Source organism: Scyliorhinus torazame, chromosome 5 (assembly GCF_047496885.1).
Source record: "Scyliorhinus torazame isolate Kashiwa2021f chromosome 5, sScyTor2.1, whole genome shotgun sequence".
Taxonomy (NCBI): Eukaryota; Metazoa; Chordata; class Chondrichthyes; order Carcharhiniformes; family Scyliorhinidae; genus Scyliorhinus; species Scyliorhinus torazame.
The window spans coordinates 71105147-71129786 of NC_092711.1; the positions used below are offsets into that span (position 1 = coordinate 71105147).

At 45.0% G+C, this 24640-nt stretch overlaps 1 protein-coding gene across 8 annotated transcripts in view; it reads left to right on the forward strand.

Moving 5' to 3' along the window:
* Positions 1-19244, forward strand: part of LOC140418341 (uncharacterized) — a 397355-nt gene extending 378111 nt beyond the window's left edge. The window contains exons 1-4 of one of the 8 annotated variants that reach the window (XM_072501799.1): positions 9650-9840; positions 13834-13949; positions 15683-16668; positions 18616-19244. In XM_072501799.1, coding sequence (XP_072357900.1) covers positions 15803-16668; positions 18616-18655 — 906 coding nt within the window. In that variant the 5' untranslated portion in view covers positions 9650-9840; positions 13834-13949; positions 15683-15802 and the 3' untranslated portion in view covers positions 18656-19244. Of the gene's footprint in view, positions 1-9644; positions 9841-13833; positions 13950-15682; positions 16669-18163 lie in introns of those variants that run through there. The other 7 variants (XM_072501800.1, XR_011944951.1, XM_072501801.1 and 4 more) reach the window with 7 other exon arrangements.
* Positions 19245-24640: the final 5396 nt, after the last annotated feature.

The window sequence follows — 24640 nt, forward strand, 5'->3', positions numbered from 1 at the left end:
TTGGGGGCAACATTTTTGAAACGTGTCTTCATGACAGAATGTCCAGCAAACTGCTTCACTCGGAGTTACAAATTCCTATTGTGAGAAGTGAGCATTTTGTGTTGTTTTTACACGTATAACTCTGGTTCACAATTAAGATGTCAACAATAAGGCCTGATGGGAAATTAAGATGTCAAGTTCTGTGTAAGCTACAGTGAGCAAGTTGTTGTAACTATGTACAGGACTGACCTTCGGGGAAGAAGGGGATGTACAATAACAGAAATCACTAAGCAAGGGGGAAGATAGCAGGTGCAAGCAGGGGGCCTCATTCTTATCTTTTAATTGACGGTCCAAGGATATACCAGGAGCTAACAGAAACCCCTATGCAAGGGGGAAGACAAAATGAACATAAGTCCAAATAAGGAATCACTGATAAGGAAACTGCCCTTTCTGCAGTTTGTGGGATGTGTTTCTCACAGATTGTATATAACAAATTGATGCTGTGTGAATTCTTTGTGTCTGCTATTGTTTACCGGCGGCACCCGTTCTTGCAAGATCGATTGAAATAAATACTTATTCAGAATTTGACTAAGTGTAAATTATTATCAAGTGAGCGGTGTTTCTCACACTATGTATGGGGCAGAATATATGTCCAGGGCAGTGACAATAATTCAAATTTACATTGTGACTTGAACGGAATAAAACTTTGAAGACTTTCAGAGAAACATTACAAAATAACAATTGACACTGAGCCACATGAGGATATATTAGCTTTTAAGGAGAATCTTAACGGAGGAAAGTGAGTCGGAGAGTTTTAAAGAGCAAATTGAGGCCTTGGGAACACAGTAATGGGGGAGAGATTAAAATCGGGAATTCTCAAGTGGCTGGAATTAAATGAGTGCAGAGATCTCAAAGGGGTGTGTGTGTGGAGGAGATTACAGTTATCAGGATGATCACTACCATGGAGTAAAACAATGAGAAATTTAAATTTTTTGTGCCTTTTAAAAGGAAACGTTTGTAGAGGGGCTGTTTAGCACAGGGCTAAATCGCTGGCTTTGAAAGCAGACCAAGGCAGGCCAGCAGCACGGTTCAATTCCCGTAACAGCCTCCCCGAACAGGTGCCAGAATGTGGCAACTAGGGGCTTTTCACAGTAACTTCATTTGAAGTCTACTTGTGACAATAAGCGATTTTCATTTCATTTCATTTTTCATCAGTGGGCACAGGGGCTGCTGTGAGTAAGCACATGGGTAGCAGAGCTTTGGAGGGTGTTGTTTAATGTTGGAGTCTGGCTGCGAGTGCGTTGGAATAATCTGGTTGAGTGGTAACAGAAGAATGGATGGTGGTTTCTGCAGCAGATGAACAGAGACTAAGGTGGAGTCGAGCTGTGTTCCTGAGGTGGAAATTGGCAATCTTGGTGATAATATGGATCTGTGGTCAAGAGCTCATCTGGGGTGAAATATTTCACCATGGTTGTGAACAGTCCGCTTCAGCCTCAGTCATTGGACAGGGATGGAATTGGTGACAAGGGACTGGAGTTTGTAGCGGGGATGAAAGGGAATGGGTTCAGTCTTGTCAATATTTAAATGGAGGAAGGTTCTGCTCATCCAGCACTGGTTCAGACAGTGTGTGTCTTGGAAAGGAACTTTCAAGTGGTGATGTTGCTGCTAACTTTTGGTTGGCTCTTAAATGTTGCCCGTTGTATCTTTACTTAATTTGCTCTGTTTCTATAAGCTTTGCTCTAGAGTCGCCAGGTATAACTCAACACACCAATTAGTAAGATTCAAATGAAAACACATTTATTATACACAGTAAATCGCTACTCATGCATAAACTCTACTTTCTAGACTATTCTCGATCACTAAAAGGTCTATACTTAGCTTTGGACTGGCCCACCAGGTCAGGGGAACAAATGGCCTTTCGTTCGATCTGAGTCTGCAGGATTCAAAAGCTGGTATGGACTGGTAGCTAGGAGCGCCTATCTGGTAGCGTGCATTGACTGGAGACTTACTTGGTTGATGCGGCAGCTGGGCAGTTCACTCTCAGGGGTTGATTTGCGTTGTTGAGTGACCCTGCCAAGAAGGACGATTTGAACTTGGGGGCTTTACTTTATAGTCCCCAAGGGCTTCCCGCCCTTCGGGGCGGAACCCGTTCCTGGTTCCAGCGATTGGACTGCGTCCCGATCACTTGGATCGATTTCTCCAATACTGGAGTTGTTCCCTGATCACTGCGCGGTCCCTAAATGTCCGTTGGCCTTCCTTTGTCTTGGCTCCTGCTGGCGCCAAGGAGTCTGGCTTGGCTTTATTCACCTTAAGTGTTGCAATTGTGCCTTGGAATCGCTCATTGCTATGCAGATAGCTGCTGGTTTCAGTTCTGTCTGGTTTTTGTGCTGTCTGGTTTTTGCAGGTTCCAATACACAGGATTTCTGCACTTGCTCGTTTTTGCCTGTGTTGGCTGAATTTCCCTTTAGTCTTTGCAGTTCTCCATTTTAAGTCAGGAAGTGGCCAACCCAGGTGGCTACAATGTTCACATACATCTGCTGTCCTGGTCCATTCACTTGGTGGAGGTTAAGGGTTCAGGAGATTTTGTGAAATTGTGATTCAGTTGTTGGTCCATTGCTTCCTGTTACCCTCACTCCGTTCCCACTCTCCCTTTCCATCAATCTATTTGATTCTCTCTCTCTCCCCCACTACTCACTCTCTTTCTCTCTCTCACTCTCTTTCTCACATAACATTCTCTATTACAGAGGGTTGTGGATGTTAATAATAATCATTATTGTCACAAGTAGGCTTACATTAACACTGCAATGAAGTCACTGTGACCATCAGTGAATATATTAAGGCTGAGATGGTGAGAGATTTGGTCTCTCAGGAAGCCAAAGGACATAGAGAGCTAACGGGAAAGTGGAATTGAAGACTGAGATCAGCCACAAATGTGTTCAATGGCAGAGCAGGTTTGACGGGCCGAATGGTCTACTTCTGCTCCTATTTCTTGTGTTCTTGCAGAGGCCCGAATCTTGTGTGGGCTCAGGCCGGGCGGCAGGTTCCATTCCCTGAAGGCCATTAACAAACTGGTTCACTTTTCACAAAAGGTTCAACAGTTTTCATGGTCACTTTTTCCCAGTGCCGGCCCCACAAGTTACCAGATTCATTCAGCTCAATTTCACAACCTGCCTTTGTGTTTTTGTTGGATCTCTCTCACTCCCTTTTTTCTGTTTTAACTCAATTTCACAGGGTATCAGCAGGGAAGGATGTGCAATTGGGAAACTCCAACCAAGCACCACATCAAAATCTGACAGTCGTGTAACTGGTCGGAACCTGAATATCATCAGATTTTGAACATGGAAGGAAAAAGCACAGTTCACAGTGGGTAGAAATGGTACACGTGTTTTGTGTGTGGACAAAGCTTCAGCCGATCATCTGGTCTGTCAAAACACAAGCGCAATCACATCAGGGAGAACCATGGAAATGTGGGGGCTGTGGCAAGGCGTTCAATTACCCATCTGACCTGGCAACCCATCGACACATTCACACTGGGGAGAAGCCTTTCACCTGCCCCGAGTGTGGGCGTGGATTCACTCAGTCACACAGCCTGTTGATGCACCAGCGAGTTCACACTGGGGAAAGGCCTTTCACCTGCCCTGAGTGTGGGAAGGAATTCACTCATTCATCCCAACTGCTGACACAGCAGCAGATTCACAATAATGAGAGACCTTTTAAATGCCTCGACTGTGGGATGTGCTTTAAAAGTTCCAGGGAACTGGTGTCAACGTGTTCACACCGACGAGAAACCATTCAGATGCTCCGACTGTGGGACTGAGTTCAGACGATCATCTCAACTCACTCTACACCAGCCGATTCACACTGGGGAGAGGCCATTCACCTGCTCCCAGTGTGGAAAGGGATTCATTCACTCAGGCAACCTGCTGAGACACCAACGGGTTCACAAGTAACTGCTGTGATTAGATTTTGCTGTTAATCACATCCAGGACTGAACCATGTTCATTGGACTCGGGTTTGACTCATATTTATAAACGCTAATCCAGTTATAAGGGATAATATTTTGGATAAAAGTCAATTATTTAACACAAGTGTGTTGAATCTTTTAACATCCCATCACAAGTTAGTTCTGTTTGAAGGTCTCTCCCTCTCCCCCGTCTCCTCCATCCTCACCTCAAGTGTGTGGAGTTCATGAAGCTTCTTTCTCACTGAGATTGAGACAATCTGATCAGCTGCCTCTGCTGCTTTCCTCTCTACCAATGGGCCAAACTGTCTCGAACATTCCACCTGGTCTGAGCTCTGAACTCCTCTTTCTCCAGTTTCTCTCCTACCCTCTATCTTCATCAAAGCTCATCTTGTCCATTAGACCTGCCTCCTGCACCAGGATCCCAGGTTCGATTCCTAGCTCGGGTCACTGTCTGTGCGGAGTCTGCACATTCTCCTCGTGTCTGCGTGGGTTTTCTCTGGTTTCCTCCCACAAGTCCCGAAAGACGTGCTGTTGGGTGAATTGGACATTCACAAAACTGCTGACCATTCAACTTCTCCATGTTGTGTGATATTGTTCATAACAAAGAACAAAGAACAAAGAAATGTACAGCACAGGAACAGGCCCTTTGGCCCTCCAAGCCTGTGCCGACCATGCTGCCCGACTAAACTACAATCTTCTACACTTCCTGGGTCCGTATCCTTCTATTCCCATCCTATTCATATATTTGTCAAGATGCCCCTTAAATGTCCCTATCGTCCCTGCTTCCACTACCTCCTCCGGTAGCGAGTTCCAGGCACCCACTACCCTCTGCGTAAAAAACTTGCCTCGTACATCTACTCTAAACCTTGCCCCTCTCACCTTAAACCTATGCCCCCTAGTAATTGACCCCTCTACCCTGGGGAAAAGCCTCTGACTATCCACTCTGTCTATGCCCCTCAGAATTTTGTATACCTCTATCAGGTCTCCCCTCAACCTCCTTCGTTCCAGTGAGAACCGAGTTTATTCAATCGCTCCTCATAGCTAATGCCCTCCATACCAGGCAACATTCTGGTAAATCTCTTCTGCACCCTCTCTAAAGCCTCCACATCCTACTGGTAGTGTGGCAACCAGAATTGAACACTATACTCCAAGTGTGGCCTAACTAAGGTTCTATACAGCTGCAACATGACTTGCCAATTCTTATACTCAATGCCCCGGCCAATGAAGGCAAGCATGCCGTATGCCTTCTTGACTACCTTCTCCACCTGTGTTGCCCCTTTCAATGACCTGTGGACCTGTACTCCTAGATCTCTTAGACTTTCAATACTCTTGAGGATTCTACCATTCACTATATATTCCCTACCTGCATTAGACCTTCCAAAATGCATTACCTCACATTTGTCCGGATTAAACTCCATCTGCCATCTCTCCGCCCAAGTCTCCAGACAATCTAAATCCTGCTGTATCAGGATCTGTATCATAGTTCTGTCTCTTGGTCCTGTCGCTCATCTTTAAATGCACCCATCCTAAAACAATATTAAACCCCCTTCATTGCAGACTACCACATCAAAACCTCCCTTTCCTCTCCAACTCCTTGTACTCGGTGTCCCCCAGGATCTATCCTCGGTCCTTCCTATTTTCCCATCTCCACGCTGCCCCGGCCGATTAGTTTCCAATGAGTCGATTCTGTGGAATGGAATGTCTTATCAGCGTTTCCACGGTGACCTGTCTGCAGTGAAGGAATGTCTTATCAGCGTTTCCACGGTGACCTGTCTGCAGTGAAGCGCCTGCTTGAGTTTATAACTCAGACTAAACTTCTCTCTCCCATAACACACATTATATCAGACATTGGATGTCAATGTATTTCAGCCATGTTTTGTTATATGTGGCGGACCCGGTGGGGGGAATGTCGGAGATGATGAGGATTCTCAGGGTGCTGGGGATTTGGAGGGGGGGGGCTGGTTCGTTTTTCTTGATTGGGCGTGTATATTTGCTTTTGTGTTGATGATGGCTGTTAATTTATTATTTGTGTATCTGGGGAGGGGGGTTTGTTCTTTTATTTTTGTATTTTGCTGTTGATATTTTGTGAAAATATGAATAAAAATTATTTTTTTTTAAAAGAATCTCACCTTGGGGTCAAATCTGACCCGGAGATTGTGCAGAGTGTGGTTCAGCCTCAGACAGTTCCCGGGGAGAGGGATGGACTCGGGAGTGAGGAAACGGAATTTGTAATGGTGACTGAAGACAATGGCTTTGATCTTCCCAATTTTTAATTGGAGGAAATTTCTGCTCATCCAGTACCGGATATGGGATAAGCAGTTTGATAATTGAGTGACAGTGGAGGAATGGAGAGGGATGGGGGTGAGGGAGAGCTGGGTGTTGTCAGTGTACATGTGAAAACTAACACGCTGCTTTTGGATGATGTCACCTACTGGAAGCGTGTTGATGAGAAAATGGAGGGGCCGAGGGTAGATCCTTGGGGGACACCGAGTACAAGGAGTTGGAGAGGAAAGGGAGGTTTTGATGTGGTAGTTGCAATGATGTTTTAGGATGGGTGATGATGGTGCATTTAAAGATGAGCGACAGGACGAAGAGAGAGAATTATGAACAATATCACACAACATGGAGAAGGTGAATGGTCAGCAGTTTTGTGAGAATGTGGTTAAATAGTAATAATCAAACAATCTTTATTAGTGTCACAAGTAGGCTCACATTAACACTGCAATGAAGTTACTGTGAAAAGCCCCTAGTCACCACACTCCGGCGCCTGTTCGGGTACACAGAGGGAGAATTCAGAATGTCCAATTCACCTAACAAACACGTCTTTCAGGACTTGTGGGAGGAAACAGGAACACCCTGGGAGCAGACACGGGGAGAACGTGCAGACTACGCACCGACAGTGACCCAAGCCGGGAATCAAACCCAGGACCCTGGCACAGGAGGCAGGTCTAATAGACAAGATGAGCTCTGATGAAGATAGAGGGTAGGAGAGAAACTGGAGAAAGAGGAGTTCAGAGCTCGGACCAGGTGGAATTTTCGAGACAATTTGGCCCATTGGTAGAGAGGAAAGCAGCAGAGGCAGCTCATCAGATTGTCTCAATCTCAGTGAGAAAGAAGCTTCATGAACTCCACACACTTGAGGTGAGGATGGAGGAGACGGGCGAGACCTTCAAACAGAACTAACTTGTGATGGGATGTTAAAAGATTCGACACACTTGTGTTAAATAATTGACTTTTATCCAGAATATTATCCCTTATAACTGGGTTAGCGTTTATAAATATGAGTCCAACCCGAGTCCAATGAACATGGTTCAGTCCTGGATGTGATTAACAGCAAAATCCAATCACATCAGTTACTTGTGAACCCGCTGGTGTCTCAGCAGGTTGCCTGAGTGAATGAATCCCTTTCCACACTGGGAGCACGTGAATGGCCTCTCCCCAGTGTGAATCCGCTGGTGTAGAGTGAGTTGAGATAATCATCTGAACCAAGTCCCACAGTCGGTGCACCTGAATAGTTTCTCGTCAGTGTGAACATGTTGATGGGACACCAGTTCCCGAGAGGTTTTAAAGCACTTCCCGCATTTTCTGCATTTAAAAGGTCTCTCATCATTGTGAATCGGCTGGTGTGTCAGCAGTTGGGATGACTGAGTGAATCCATGCCCACACTCTGGACAAGTGAAAGGCCTTTCCCCAGTTTGAACTCACTGGTGCATCAACAGGCTGTATGACTGAGTGAATCCACGCCCACACTCGGGGCAGGTGAAAGGCCTCTCCCCAGTGTGAATGTGTCGCTGGGTTGCCAGGTCAGATGGGTAATTGAATGCCCTGCCACAGTCCCCACATTTCCATGGTTTCTCCAAGCTGTGACTGCGCTTGTGTTTTGACAGACCAGATGATCGGCTGAAGCTTCGTCCACACACAAAACACGTGTACGGTTTCTACCCACTGTGAACTGTGCTTTTTCCTTCCATTTTCAAAATCTGATGATACTTAGGTTACGATCAGTTATACAACAGTCAGATTTTGATGTGGTGTTTGGTTGGAGTTTCCCAATTGCACATCCTTCCCTGCTGATACCCTGTGAAATTGAGTTAAAACAAACAAAAGGGAGAGAGAGATCCCACAAAAACACAAAGGCAGGTTGTGAAATTGTGCTGAATCAATCTGGTAACTTGTGGGGCCGGCACTGGGAAAGTGACTACGAAAACTGTTGAACCTTTTGTGAAAAGTGAACTAGTTTGTTAATGTCCTTCAGGGAAGGGAACCTGCCACCCGGCCTGAGCCCACACAAGATTTGGGCCTCTGCAAGAACACAAGAAATAGGAGCAGAAGTAGACCATTCGGCCCGTCAAACCTGCTCTGCCATTGAACACATTTGTGGCTGATCTCAGTCTTCAATTCCACTTTCCCGTTAGCTCTCTATGTCCTTTGACTTCCTGAGAGACCAAAAATCTCACCATCTCAGCCTTATATATATTCACTGATGGTCACAGTAACTTCATTGCAATGTTAATGTAAGCTTACTTGTGACAATAATGATTATTATTAACATCCACAACCCTCTGGGCTAGAGAATTTAATATAAGAAACAGAGTGAGAGAAAGAGAGCGAGTAGTGGGGGAGAGAGAAAATCAAAAAGATTGATGGAAAGGGAGAGTGAGAAAGGAGTGAGGGTAACAGCAAGCAATGGACCAACAACTGAATCACAATTTGACAGAATCTCCTGAACCCTTAACCTCCACCACCTGGATGGAGCAGGACAGCAGATGTATGTGAACATCACCACCTGCAAGTTCCTTTCCAAGACACACACTGTTGAACTTGTCTGACATCCAGTGCTGGATGAGCAGAACTTTCCTCCATTTAAATATTGACAAGACTGAACCCATTCCCTTTCAACCCCGCTACAAACTCCAGTCCCTTGCCACCAATTCCATCCCTGTCAATGTCTGAGGCTGAAGCGGACTGTTCACAACCATGGTGAAATATTTCACCACCAGATGAGCTCTTGACCACATATCCACACTGTCACCAAGATTGCCGATTTCCACCTCAGGAACACAGCTCGACTCCACCTTAGTCTCTGTTCATCTGCTGCAGAAACCATCATCCATTCTTCTGTTACCACTTAACCAAATTATTCCAACGCACTCGCAGCCGGACTGCAACATTAAACAACCCCCTCCATCCCATCCCAAACTCTGCTACCCATGTGCATACTCACACCAGCCCCTGTGCCCACTGATCTGCAAATGCTTCCTTTTAAAAGGCACACAGAAGTTTAAATTTCTCATTCTTTTCCTCCATGATAATGATCATCCTGATCACTGTAATCTCCTCCACACACACCCCTTTGAGATCGCTGCACTCATTTAATTCCAGCCACTTGTGAATTCCTGATTTTAATCTCTCCACCATTACTGAGTTGCCAAGGCCTCAATTTCAGGAATTTCCTCCTTAAAACTCTCTGACTCAATTTCCTCCATTAAGATTCTCCTTAAAATCTAATATCTCCTCATGTGGCTCAGTGTCAATTGTTATTTTGTAACGTTTCTCTGAGTCTCAAAAGTTATATTCTGTTCAAGTCACAATATAAATTCGAATTATTGTCACTGCCCTCGGCATATATTCTGCCCCATAAATAAGAATTTGTAACTCAGAGTGAAAGTCTGTCATGAAGACACATTACAAAAATGTTGCCCCCAACAATGATGGCGACTGAGCCTGCGCTCTGCTGCTCGTGCCCCAATAAAGATGGTGGGTGCGGGTGCGCGTGCGCACTACTGCCAGTGAGCCAAATAACGAAGGCGCATGCGCACCTCTGCCAGTACCAAATAAAGATGGCGGGTGCATAGTCTGGTCTCTAACAAAGCTGCAGCCTCCGCTCAGATCCCCAGGTACCGGTGGTTTATTTTGTCAGATGTTCAGTTTATATAACATGTTTACGAAGCGTGCCTAACAACCCGCATGATCCAGATCTCCCTCCGTCCCGCCATTCCCACCTTCACGGATTGTGGATCCGAGAAAGAAATTTTTCTGCGTCGCCATTAATCACACTGCGCATGCTTCACTCGGCCCAGTCCCGCCCCTGATTCACTCCGATTGGCTGGAGAACCAGTCACTTCCGCCCCCTCCCGGACCCGTCCACTCTTCTCCTATTGGTCGTGATGCCGTCAATCATTGTCCGGGGATTATGAGGTGTCAGGTGAGAGGTCAGTGTTGGGGGCGGGGGGTTACAAATCCCGAGTGCGGCCCCAGAGCTGAACAATGAACATTCTCCACTCTCACTGTCCACCACTTCCGGCTTCTCCACAAACAACCTCGGAGACCAGGGGGGGAAACACTGACCCAGTGACAATGTCACTGCATTAGTCACCCAGAGAGACAAGAGAATGTTCTGGGGACATTAAATTAATAAAATCTGGAATTTAAAGTTCGTTTCAGTGATGGTGACTGAGGGTCACTGAGAAAATCTCCAATGTCACTGGATTAGGTCAAAAAGGCAGAACGTAGGAAACTAGTTAGTTTAAAGTCTGTTGTTGGAAAACTTAGAATCTATTATTGAGGAAGCAGTATCTGGACATTTGGAAAGTCAAACTGCTATCCATCAGAGTCAGCGTGGTTTTGTGAAGGGTAAATCGTGTTTGACTCATTTCTTGCAGTTCTTGGAAGATGTAACAAGTCAAGTGGATAATGGGGTCCTGTAGATGTATTTGGACTCCCAGAATTCATTTGATAAGGTGTCACACAAAAGGTAATAAGGTAAAATCCCACGGGGTTGAGAGATAATATATTAGCTTGTATAGAGGATTGGCTAACCAACAGACAACAGAGAGTGGGGTTAGATTTATTGACACATGTACTGAAGAAAAAGTTTTTACGCAGAGGGTGGTGAGGGTCTGGAATGCACTGCCTCGGAGGGTGGTAGAGACGGTTGTCTCACATCCTCTAAAAAAGTACCTGGATGAAGACTGGCACGTCATAACATTGAAGGCTATGAGCCAAGTGCTGGTAAATGGGATTAAGTAGGTGGGTCATGTTTATCATGTGATAGTGCAAACTCGATGGACCGAAGGGCCTCTTCTGCACTGTGAAATAAATGAAATGAAAATTGCTTATTGTCACAAGTAGGCTTCAAATGAAGTTACTGTGAAAGGCCCCTATTCGCCACATTCTGGCGCTTGTTCGGGGAGGCTGGTAACGGAATTGAACCGTGCTGCTGGCCTGCCCAGTGTGCCAAACCAGCCCCTCTGTGTTGCTGATGATACAAAGTTCGGTGGCATCATAGAGTAACTCCCACTTAACTCTTGCATTAAATTGCAAGAAGATATTGACAGACAAGGTGAATGGGCAAGATTGTGGCAATGTAAACAAGTGTGAGGTTATCTGTTTGGAACCAAAAAAGGTTAGAACTGAGTACTTTCTAAATGGAAAGAGGTTAAGTATAGTGGATGTCCAAAGAGATTTGGAGTTCATAGAATCTACAGCACGGAGACTGGCCCTTCAGCCCAAACTGGTCCATGCCAATCAAAAAGCTCATCTAAGCCAATCCCATTTGCCTGTATTTGGCCCACATCCCTCTGAACCTTGCCTATCCATGTATCTGTCCAAATGCCTTTTCAATGTTGTCAATGTCCCTGCCTCAACTACTTCCTCCGGCAGCTCATTCCGTACTATCCTCTGTGTAAAACCATTGCTCCTTAGGTTCCCATTAATTCTTTCCCCTCTGAACTTAAACCAAAGCCCTCTAGTTCTTGATTCCCAACCCTGAGAAAAAGACTGAGTGTATTCACCCTGTCCATGCCTCTCATGATCTTATACATCTCGATAAGACCACCCCTCAGTCTCCTACGCTCCAAAGATAAAGGTCCTGGCCTGTCGAATCTCTCCCTTTCACTCAGTCTCTTGAGTCCTGGCAATATCCTTGTAAATCTCTTCTTCACTCTCTCCAGTTTAATAACATCTTTCCCACAGCAAGGCGACCAAAACTGAACACAATACTCCAGGTGCGACCTCACCCACGTCCTGTACAACTGCAACATAACTTCCCAACTTGTATACTCAGTGCCCTGACTGATGAAGGTCAGCACGCCAAAAGCCTTCTTCAGAGAATTTATAGTGCAAAAGGAGGCTATTCGGCCCATCGAGTCTGCACCGGCCCTTACAAAAAGCACCCTACTCAAGCCCACTTATCTACCCTATCCCCGTAACCCAGTAACTCCCACTTAACCTTTTTTTTGGACACTAAGGGCAATTTAGCAAGGCCAGTCCACCGAACCTGCACATCTTTAGACTGTGGGAGGAAACTAGAGAACACACGCAGACACGGGGAGAACGTGCATACTCTGCACAGACAGTGACCCAGCTGGGAATCGAACTGGGGACCCTGGAGCTGTGAAGCAACTGTGATCCACTATGCTACCGTGCTGCCCTATCTACCTGTGACTCCACCTTTAGAGAACCGTGCACCTGAACTCCAAGATCCTTCTGTTCCATGATACACCCTCAGGCCTTACCATTCACTGTGAAAGTCCTACCTTGATTTCTGAAATGCAATTCCTCACACTTATCTGTATTGAATTCCATTTGCCATTTCTCGGCCCACTTTCCCAGCTGATCAAGAGCCTGCTGCAATTTTTGATAACCTTCCTCACTGCCGACAATACCACCTATTTTAGTGTCATCTGCAAACTTACTGATCATATCATAGATGTCATAGAATTTACCATGCAGAAGGAGGCCATTCGGCCCATCGAGTCTGCACCAGCTCTTGGAAAGAGCACCCCGCCCAAGGTCAACACCCCCACCCTATCCCCATAACCCAGTAATCCCACCCATCACGACGGGCAATTTTGGACACTAAGGGCAATTTATCATGGCCAATCCACCTAACCTGCACATCTTTGGACTGTGGGAGGAAACCGGAGCACCCGGAGGAAACCCACGCACACACGGGGAGGATGTGCAGACTCCGCACAGACAGTGACCCAAGCCCCAACAGCACGGTAGCATTGTGGACAGCACAATTGCTTCACAGCTCCAGGGTCCCAGGTTCGATTCCGGCTTGGGTCACTGTCTGTGCGTAGTCTGCACATCCTCCCCGTGTGTGCGTGGGTTTCCTCCCACAGTCCAAAGATGTGCAGGTTAGGTGGATTGGCCATGATAAATTGCCCTTAGTGCCCAAAATTGCCCTTAGTGTTGGGTGGGGTTACTGGGTTATGGGGATAGGGTGGAGGTGTTGACCTTGGGTAGGGTGCTCTTTCCAAGAGCTGGTGCAGACTCGATGGGCCAAATGGCCTCCTTCTGCACTGTAAATTCTATGAATGTCTTGTACATTCTCATCCAAATCGTTGATTATAGATATAAACAGCAATCTCCTAGTTACTGATCTCCGAGTTACTCCCGACTTAGTTAATTACTCCAGTTTCTCAAATTTAGAACAGATTCCCAACAAGCCAATCAGCTTTACTCTGAGGTAAGTTATTTATATTTGCTGTTCAAAGCTCCTCCTCCCCGGATTCGGGCCAAATCCGCTCCCTGCCGAATAGGCCGTGAATCCCTGAGGTAAGTTATTTATATTTACTGTTCCGAAGCTGCTCCAGCCTGAGTTTGCACCAACTCCACTCCCTGCGTTCGTGAGATTCATACCTGGGTGTCTGGAAAATCGTTAGGACAGTAACTGTCCTGTTAGGTAATGAGTCATTTTGCTTCCCAATTGGCCGAGGAAGGCAGTGTGTCACAAGGATGGATGTGTTGACCGATTAATGGCTGGAGGATGGGGGCAGATCATGTGATCAAACCTCCAGGAATACGTTTAATCAAAGTTGGCGAGGAGAGAATGTTGTGAATTTCTATCCTAAACCGACAGTGAGGTTTCTGTAAATTTACAGGATACTGGAAGTGGAGGTTTAACAGACAGGAAATGCAAACCAAACGTCACATCGCGATCTGACAGAGTCACTTGATTCATTAGAAACTGAATTTCAGCAGCATCTGGGTGTGGAAGGTAAAAGGTTTGATTGTTCTGTCTGTGAGGGAAGATTTCAGGTCTCAGTGTGACTGGAAAAGCCCCGAGATTCACAAACCCTGGTTTGACCAAACCTGGAGAACTGTGTTCAGTTCTGGGCAATAAACCTGAGGAAGTAGAATGGCCTCGGAGGGAGTGTAGCACAGATTTACCTGAGTGATATCTGAACCCCCTGGGGTTAAATTACAAAACTAGATTACACAAAGGAGTCAGAGACATGATGGCACAGAGAAGGGCATTCGGCCCATTGAGTCCATGCTAGCTCTCTGGAGCAATCCAGTCAGTGGCATTCTCCTGCTCTATCCCTGTATCCTCGCAGGTTTATTTCCCTCAGATGTCTATCCAATTTCCTTTTGAAATCAAATCGTTCATTGTGTCTATTTTCAAACTCCCTCATAGGCAGCAAGTTTCAGGTCATTGCCACTCGCTGTGTAAAAACATAAATCTCATATCACCTCATATCTCCCGTACCTTTGACATACAATCTAAGAACAGGCCACTCGGCCCCTCGAGCCTGCTCAGCATTGATTAAGATTGCAGCTGATCTCATTCTAACGTTAACTCCACATTCCTGTCTACCCCTGATGACCTTTCACCCCCTTGCTCATCAAGAATCTATCCAGCTCTGCCTTAAAAATATTCAAGGTCTCTGCTTCCGCTGCCTTTTAAGGACACGAGTTCCAAAGTCTTACAACTCTCAAGGGAATACAAAATCCTCATCTCCATCTGAAATGGGTGACCCCTTATTTTGCAACAGTGGTGCCCTCGTTCTCGATTCCCCCACAAGAGGAAACATCCTCTCCACATCCACCCTGTCAAAACCCCTCAGGATCTTATATGGATCAATCCAGGTTTTACCCAAAACTTTACATCTTTGTCCCTAGTTCTTGGACGATCAGTGAATGGAAACAGAGTTTCTTTGTACACCTGATAGAAATCTGGCATAATCTTGAGTTCCTGAATCAAATCTCCCCTCAACTTCCTTTGCTGGAACCATTCTGGTAAATCTCCTCTGCACCTTCTCCAAGAACCTTCAGATCCTTGCTGAAAAGTGATGACCAGAGCTTTAGAAAGATTCATCGAATAGAATTGGAATCATAGAATTCCTACAGTGCAGGAGGCCACTCAGCCCATCGAGTCTGCACTGATTCTCTGAAAGGGCACCCTGCCTCGGCCCACACTCCTACCCTGTCCCTGTAACCCCATAGCCCCACCTAACCTGCACATCCCTGGACACTAAGGAGCAATTTATCAAGGCCAATCCACCTAACTTTCCCTTCATTGGACTGTTAGAGGAAACCTGAGCACCGGGTGGAAACCCACGCAGACACTGGGAGGAAGTGCAGACCCCACACAGACAGTCACCAAGGCCGGAATTGAACCCGGGTCCCTGGCGCTGAGAGGCAGCAGTGCTAATCACCATGCCACCAGAAGCATAGTTTTGATGTCAATATTACTGTTTATGAAGCTCAAGGTCGAATTTGCGTTGTCAACTATTCTCTTTAGTATGACTTGTAGATATACAAAATCCCTCTTCACCTCTTTCTCTCTCCTCCCAAAGAGGCCAGTTAGGTTTTTATGACAATCCAGCAGTTTTCATGGTCACTTTTTCCCAGTGCCGGCCCCACAAATGACCAGATTCATTCAGCTCAATTTCACAACCTGCCTTTGTGTTTTTGTGGGTTCTCTCACTCCCTATTTTCTGTTTTAAGTCAGTTTCACAGGGTGTTCGAAGGGGAGGCTTCAAAGTCCGGAAACTCAAACCAAGCATCACATCAGGATCTGACAGAATCCTCAATTTATCATATCCTGAATATCATCATACTTTGAACATGGAAGGAAAAAGCATCGTTCACAGTGCGGGGAAACCGTACACGTGTTGTGTGTGTGGACGGGGATTCAGTCGATCATCAGACCTCACAAGCCACAAATGCAGTCACACAGAGGAGAAACCGTGGAAATGTGCGGACTGTGGGAAAGGATTCACTTACCCATCCCAGCTGGAAACTCATCGACGCAGTCACACTGGGGAGAGACCATTCACCTGCTCCAAGTGTGGGAAGGGATTCACTCGGTCATCCGCTCTGTCCAGACACCAGCAAATTCACACTGGGGAGAGACCATTCACCTGCCCCAAGTGTGGGAAGGGATTCACTCAGTCATCCGCTCTGTCCAGACACCAGCAAATTCACACTGGGGAGAGACCATTCACCTGCTCAGAGTGTGAGAAGGGATTCAGTGATTCATCCAACCTGCAGAATCACCAGCGAATTCACACTGGGAAGAGGCCGTTCACCTGCTCAGAGTGTGGGAAGGGATTTGCTATTTTAGCCCACTTGCTGAGACACCAGAAAGTTCACACTGATGAGAGACCGTTTAAATGTCCAGACTGCGGGACGTGCTATAAAAGTTCTGGGGATCTGATGAGCCATCAACGTGTTCACACTGACGAGAGACCGTTCAGGTGCTCACACTGCGGGACTGGGTTCAGACGATCATATCACCTCACTGTACATCAGCGAATTCACACTGAGGAGAGGCCATTCACCTGCGCCGAGTGTGGGAAGGGATTCACTCAGTCATCCGCTCTGTCCACACACCAGCGAGTTCACACTGGGGAGAGACCATTCACCTGCTCAGAGTGTGGGAAGGGATTCACTACTTCACCCAACCTGCTGAGACACCAACGAGGCCACAAGTAACCACAGTGATTGGATTTTGCTGTTCCTCACATTCAGGACTGAACCATATTCATTTGGGTCTCTTTCTGCTGATAACAAACTCCAGCCCATTTATAGGGGCTAATATTCTGGCTGAAAGTCAAGTAAATTGACTGAAGACCATAAGACATAGGAGCGGAAGTAAGGCCATTCGGCCCATCGAGTCCACTCCACCATTCAATCATGGCTGATTTCAACTCCATTTACCTGCTCTCTCTCCATAGCCCTTAATTCCTTGAGAAATCAAGAATTTATCAACTTCTGTCTTAAAGACACTCAACGTCCCGGCCTCCACCGCCCTCTGTGGAAATGAATTCCACAGACCCACCACTCTCTGGCTGAAGAAATTTCTCCTCATCTCTGTTCTAAAGTGACTCCCTTTTATTCTAAGGCTGTGCCCCCGGGTCCTAGTCTCCCCTGCTAATGGAAACAACTTCCCTACATCCACCCTATCTAAGCCATTCATTATCTTGTAAGTTTCTATTAGATCTCCCCTCAACCTCTTAAACTCCAATGAATATAATCCCAGGATCCTCAGACGTTCATCGTATGTTAGACCTACCATTCCTGGGATCATCTGTGTGAATCTCCGCTGCACCCGCTCCAGTGCCAGTATGTCCTTCCTGAGGTGTGGGGCCCAAAATTGCTCACAGTATTCTAAATGGGGCCTAACTAATGCTTTATAAAGCTTCAGAAGTACATCCCTGCCTTTATATTCCAAGCCTCTTGAGATAAATGACAACATTCCTTGCCCAGTGAAGCAGTAGAGGCTCCTTCATTAAATGTTTTTAAGATAAAGATAGATAGTTTTTTGAAGAATAAAGGGATTAAGGGTTATGGTGTTCGGGCCGGAAAGTGGAGCTGAGTCCACAAAAGATCAGCCATGATCTCATTGAATGGTGGAGCAGGCTCGAGGGGCCAGATGGCCTACTCCTGCTCCTAGTTCTTATGTTCTTAAAACCCTGCTGATATTAGATCCGAGGGTGTCCAACAACCCAAATGGGTAAATTGGAACTCCGGGTAACTTGAAAGTGCCTTGGGAATGTATGCTGGCACAGTCTACAGCCGCGTAACTCTGTATTTAAACCGATGCTGTGCCTGCACCGTAAGCGTTTGACTGCGACAGTGGACAGGCAGTTTCAATTTTCCAATTTCCGTTCTGTATAGTGCTGCAATGGATCAGAGTGTTGCTCTTTACAAGAACCTGCCATGTGAATTTGACGAATAATCATATGAGAGAGTTCAGAGAGGTTCTTCTGGCTGTGTGGTCATTCTGCCTCTGCATTTTCTGATAAAATCATGTGAAAGTGATGGGCCGCCATGATCCAGCAGTGTGTGTGTGCGCGAGGGAGGGAGGCGGGGGGGGGGGGCGCTTTACTAGGGAAACTAGAGAGCTGGGGAGGAACCGTAGGAAAAGAAATACAAAGAATTTGAAGTTAATTAATGTAACACTTTATTGCCAAATTCATACAGAGTATGTTCGGGAGAACGTCTGTTTCAAACTTTCACAAAGAGGATACAACAGCTTAGAAAGTAATTGAGAAATGAACACATGGGCTCTGAGCGGCCAGCACTATCTACACCTGTAACATACCAGGGAGCACATATAACTGCGACATAAAAAGAAGAAACATCTGAGCACAGGAGTGAGAACAGCTATTTATTAGCACATTAACTGAAACTAAAGTGAAAATCTAAGTTACGTTAACGGTATAACGATAACTCCCTCCCCAATACCAAAGTGGGTGAATCTGCACCCCATGGACTGTTAACGGATCAAGAAGATGGTTCACCACCACCTTCTCAAGGGCAATTATGGTTGGGCAACAAATGGTGGCCTTGCCAGCAAAACCGACATGCCGTAAAAATGAACAACAAAACAAAATCACGCAAGAGGTCCAATTCATGATTCTTTTCAACTACAGATTACGAATCCAAACAGTCGCTTGGTCACACCGGACTTGAATATTGCTGAAAACACAGGTATGATTCCGAATATTCTGGATGTGCAAAATGGAAAACTTCAGCAGGATGTTTCTCTCTTCACAAAAAAACCTGGCATCATAAAATAAAAACCGCTTTCTTTAAGAGTGATCAAGAGAATATGTTTATTATTGTAATCCAGAGGTGCCTATAAACACTGAGGAAAATGAACGGCGGCCGAACGTCAACTGATCACTCCATCTGTATGAAAAATAATAGAACGAAGCAGATATTTAATGATCCGTTGCAGTTATCTAATTTCTTTTTAAATGAAACTTGTAGAAATGTGGACAGATGGTAGAGTGAATGGATTGAACCTTCTCACCTTCACCAGAGTGACTGCTGTGCTATAGCATATGCTGAAGACAAACAGGGTGATGAATGTGGAAGCGGTTGTCCCGATATTACCATTATCATCCCCGTCGTCTTCAATCCAGATGTGGCCTGTAATGTCTACGGAGATGGGAAAGTGGAAATGTATTTCAGTCGGTTATAATCCAAATGTTGTTCTACTTCCTCTTTTAGTTTCCTTAAGATGCAATTTGTTCTATAATTAAACTTTCAAACGGTATCAACATGCTAAGTTAATCTCTCTTATCAATACATACCTAATACTTAACACCGCTGTATTCTATAAATATGTTCTGTTATGATCCTAGATCAGACCACCAGGGTTTTGGTATGATTCGGTTTAAAGTTTGCAAAGTTTCTTATCCCATGTACACCCCAAGCCATAAAAACCCACAGTCTTTGCACAAACAAATTAAGCATCACTCCACAAAGTCAAAGAAGTGTGGTTATTTGCAATACCTATCTTAATCAAAAACATTCAGAATCAACACATGGCACATTTGAATTAACAGGTAATCTGCAGTCGAACACATAAAATTGCACAATGCATGGTCGGTGCGACGAACATAGATTCCACAGAACCCTGCACAACACAGCCAGGCGGCCTTATTAATTATGTGTTACACAATACTGGTTCACAATACTGGTTCACACTATCTCCCCTCAAGAGGGAAATCGAGCATTCTCTTCCAAATATCGAACCTCTGAATTGCCTTTAAAAATCGCTCCTTCTAATGATAGTAATCTTTATTATTGGCACAAGTAGGCTCGCATTAACACTGCAATGAAGTTACTGTGTAAATCCCTCGGACTGCTTCCACGACTTCTCACCTGACAGGTTTTCAATCGCACTTCTTGCGACAACGTTCCCCTGGATTCCTGAGGCTAAACTCCAGCACCAACTCTCAGCCAGATATAGAAGATCGCCATGTTTCCAAAGGGTAACCGTTGGCTTCTCGACGCGCATCAGGAAGCCACCACACATCTGCTGCCTTTTCAGCTCTCCAGGTCTTCTCCCGAGCTATGCATCCTGGGAACTGGCGGAGGTCCCTCAACATCGACCACCTGCTCGGCCATTAAATGAGATCATGGTCGATCTGACTCTTTCCTCACCCCCACATTCCTGCCTAATCCAATAAACGTATTACTCCTTGCTTCTCAAGAATCTATCTATCTTTGTATCAAAGACATTCAAAGACTACGTTTCTATCGGCTTTTGAGGCAGTGAGTACCAAAGACTCACGATTTTCTGAGAGACAAAACAATCCCCCTCACCTCTACCTGAAATTGGCGACCTCTTATATCTGAACAGTGACCTTCGTTCCCGATTGTCCCAGAAGAGTAAATATCCTTTCCACATCGACCATGTCAAGCCACCTCAGGATTATATGTGTTTCAATTAACTTGTTTCTTATGCTTTTAATCTCCAGTGCATATAACATTAGCGTATATAAACTTTCATCATAAAATGACCGGTGGTATTCATGGTAGTCTCTGGCAAACATTGCTTCTATAGAACTTACATCCTTCCTTCAGCAAGGAGCGGGGGTGGCGTAGTCGTATTGTCACTGGGCTAGGAAACCAGGAATGTGATCTGCGGTCCCAGGTTCGAATCCCACCATGACAGGTGGTGAAATTTGAATTGAATAAAAATATGAAATTAAAAGTCCAGTTATGACCATGAACCAATTCTAGGGAAGGATAACTCCCGTCCTTATACAAAGGATTGTGCGCAATTGATCTCACAAATGCTCTGTAAAACTGATGCTTCGCCTCGCTACTTTTCTATTCAATTACCCACATGATAACATTATATTCGTTTTTTTCCGATTACTCACTGTAACTGCATACTAACAGTTTGCATTTCATACTCGAAGAAAAACAGAAATCTCTGTTGTGAGAAATCTCTCACACTTTCGATAATATGCTTATTTTTAATTTGTTCCTCAAATATTTGACAATTTCCCAATTACCATTATATTCTCTGGTCGTAACGACAGTCACTTAACCTATCTATCGCCTCCTGTTCCTCTGTATATCCTACTCACAACTTATATTCCGACTTAGAATCCAAAGATGTGGAGGTTCGGCGCGTGCTCTAACATATTAAGTCCACTTGCCTGTGGTTCTGCCTTCCTAGTTTTGAGCCTGTCAACTCAGCTTCTCGTGATTTACAGCAGCAGTTTATGTGCATGGAACCTATTATCCTGTTGCAGATTTTCTGGATTCGTTCGTGGGATGTAGGTGTCGCTGGCTGGGTCAGCATTTGTTGCCCATCCCAGAGGGAATTTAAGAGTCAACCACATTTCAGTGGGTCTGGAGTCATATGTAGACCCACGTAAGGATGATAGATTTCCTTCCCTGAAGAACAATAGTGAACCAGGTGGGGTTTTTGCAACAATCAACAATTGTTTCATGGTCGTTATTAGTATTTTAATTTCAGATTATTATTCAATTCATTTTCCACCATGTGCTCTGGTGGCATTCCAACCCACGTCCCCAGAGCATTACCCTGGGTTTCTGGATTGCTAGTCCAGTGACAATACCGCTACGCCTCTGCCTCCCTTGCACAGATCTTCACTGACCCTTGAACTGATCTGGGTGACCCATCAAAACGCTGCAATGAGTCCCGCTCTTGTTGCTGCTGGATCAAATGTAGCACATATAGGAACATACTGTAACCTTGCATCTTCCAATATCTACAGGCGCTGGCTCACAAAACAAGCAGTAACAGCAAACAATGATATATCTGTGTTCGAACATGTATTTTTTCTTCACCTTCATGTGCAACTTCATTGTGAATCAATTGTTAAATGGTCTATCATCAGGGAATATTATGGTGAGATACAGAAGAAGGTTTACACATTGATAATGGTCACCGTAATGATAGTTTCAGATCACTACTTAAGACAAGACAGTGAATAGAGCTATTCGAACAGAGTTTCACGCATGCTTTTTTGTGTGATGGAAATGGTATATCATTAAATAAAATCAGTTGTTATCTGTTATCTGGGTTTTGCGCATCAGTGTCATTTAACGCCAATTGTTGTCGAATGTTGCTGTGAAAAATGTCCGTCAGAATTCTGATATTGCCCTTTGTCTTTCTCTCTCTCTCTCTTTCTCTCTCTCTCTCTCTCTCTCTCTCTCTCTATCTCTCTCTCTAATATGCATCAGTATTGTTTCATTTGCATTATTCTGCACTTGTGTTTGTATGAGTTCTAATGAGTGTCGGAAACATTCTAATGAGGATTGATGGATATATTCATGCATCTGTGTGTGCGCATTGTGGTAGCCTATCAATGAACATGTATAATTTGAATTATGTGTTTCTCGTTACTGTGTTTCTGTGCTGATATATGTTTACAAATTGATCTTTGCATTTACCTCTGTTTATGTGTCTGGATTTGCAATAATGACTTTTTGTACGCATTCGAGTTTCCATTTGTGTGTATGTTAATATTTTTGACCGTATGATCCTGTTAAATTGTTTATTCATAGAAGCCCGAAAGGGCTGAAGGAGGCCATTCGGTCCATCGAGTCTGCACCGAACATCCGAAAGACCACCCGACCTAAGCCGATTAACCTGTCCAATCCCTGTAACCCCACCTAACCTGCACATCTTTGGACACTAATGGGCAAAGTAAGCATGGTCAATCCACCCAATCAGCGCATCTATGGGCTGTGGGAGGAAACCGGAGAACACGGAGGAAACTCACACAGACAAGGAGAGAATGTGCAAATTCCCACAGACAGTCATGCAAGGCCATAGCCCTGGCGCTGTGAGGCAGCAATGCGAACCACTGTGGCAATTTGTGCTGCCCCTTGGACTTATGTGGTAACGTCTGTTTTTGCCATATATATTTGTGTGCTTCTGCATGTCTGTTAACATTTGCGCCTATGTGTGTCACTGTGAATTTGTTAATGTTAGTTTATCGATTAAATGCATGTCGCTGTGTGTGCCTCTTCGTGTCCATGCATATATGTGTTCATTTCCCAAGATAGTATTTGTCTTCATGTCTACGTTATTGTGTTCGTTCGGGTTTGCAAGTGCATTTGTTAATGTTTACCTTTGTGGGTCCCTGCATGCGTGCATGCTTGTGATGGCATATTATCTGCGGTCGTGTTTGTGCGTGTGTTTGCATGTGCGTGTTTTTGATTTTTGCTACAAGTTTCACCAATAGCAATGCCTGGTCCTGGTGGCGTGCATTGTAGGGAATAGTATTCACAGCTCTGTGCAAAAGTGCGTTATTTGAGAGATGCAATATGACATCTGCTGAAATATCCCAAAATAATCACAGGACTAGCTTTGGAAACAAATCACAGAACTGTGAAAAGGCCCTGGAGGATAGACTATTGGAGTTCAACCGGTTGGAATATGATTATCTGTGATAAGATTTTTCAAAATTACTGGAATGTTTAAATATGAACATCTCTCCAACACAAGTGGAAAGGTTGGGATCGTCGGCCGCATAGTGAGCTAGAAGCCGATTATGTATCGAGGGAGTGTTTGTCTCCTTCAGTAATAATTGTCCTTTCCCCTCCCTCTGGTGCAGAATGCGAGTTAAGTGATTAACTCCTTCGTAGGGAATTTGAAAAACATTGTGTAAACATTTGCCCTTCTTCGTCACTCTGATGGAGAAATGTGATTACAATGGGTTGATAATTGCTGTCAACGCCCCCGACCCCGATCAAGGAAGTGTTAGTGCACTGGGTTAATTTTCATAGAATGTACAGTGCAGAAGGAGGCCATTTGGCCCATCGAGTCTGCACCGGCTCTTAGAAAGAGCACCCCACCCAAGGTCCACACCTCCATCCTAACCCAGTAACTACACCCAACACTAAGGGCAATTTTGGACACTAAGGGCAATTTATCATGGCCAATCCACATAATCTGCACATCTTTGGACTGTGGAAGGAAACCGGAGCACCCGGAGGAAACCCACGCACACACGGGGAGGATGTGCAGACTCCGCACAGACAGTGACCCAAGCCGGAATTGAACCTGGGACCCTGGAGCTGTGAAGCAATTGTACTATCCACAATGCTACCGTGCTGCCCATTTCCAGCCGGGATGAAGAATTGTATCCTTTATTGCGTTCCTCACATTTCCATGGTTTCTCCATGGTGCCAGTTTCCTTGTATTTCTCCAGGATGGACAATGAGTTGAAGCTTTGTCCACACACACAGAACACAATTACACTTTTTGCCCTCTGCGAATCGTGTAATGTTTTTTTACAGGCTGTTTAACTGGTTAAAGCTCTTTGTACAGTCCATGTACTGGAAACTCTCACTCCAGTGTGTGTCTTGATGGTTTTCCAGTCACAGATGTTTTAGATAGTGTCGTACAGGCAGAATACACAAACATTTCTCCTTCCAAATTCAATTACTGATGATATTCAGGCCGTGGTGACTCTGTCAGATAATGCTGTGATGTTCAGTTTGAGCTTCCTGTTCGTAAATCCACCATTCTAATGCCCTGGAAAAGGAGTTTACAAAACTTTAAAGAGAGGAGAGAAATTCTGAATGTCCAATTCTATTTTCCATTAAAAATATTTTCCTCATTTGTACCTGCAAAGCAGTAAATCCTAATCCCATGCACTCTCTTACCTCCCGTGC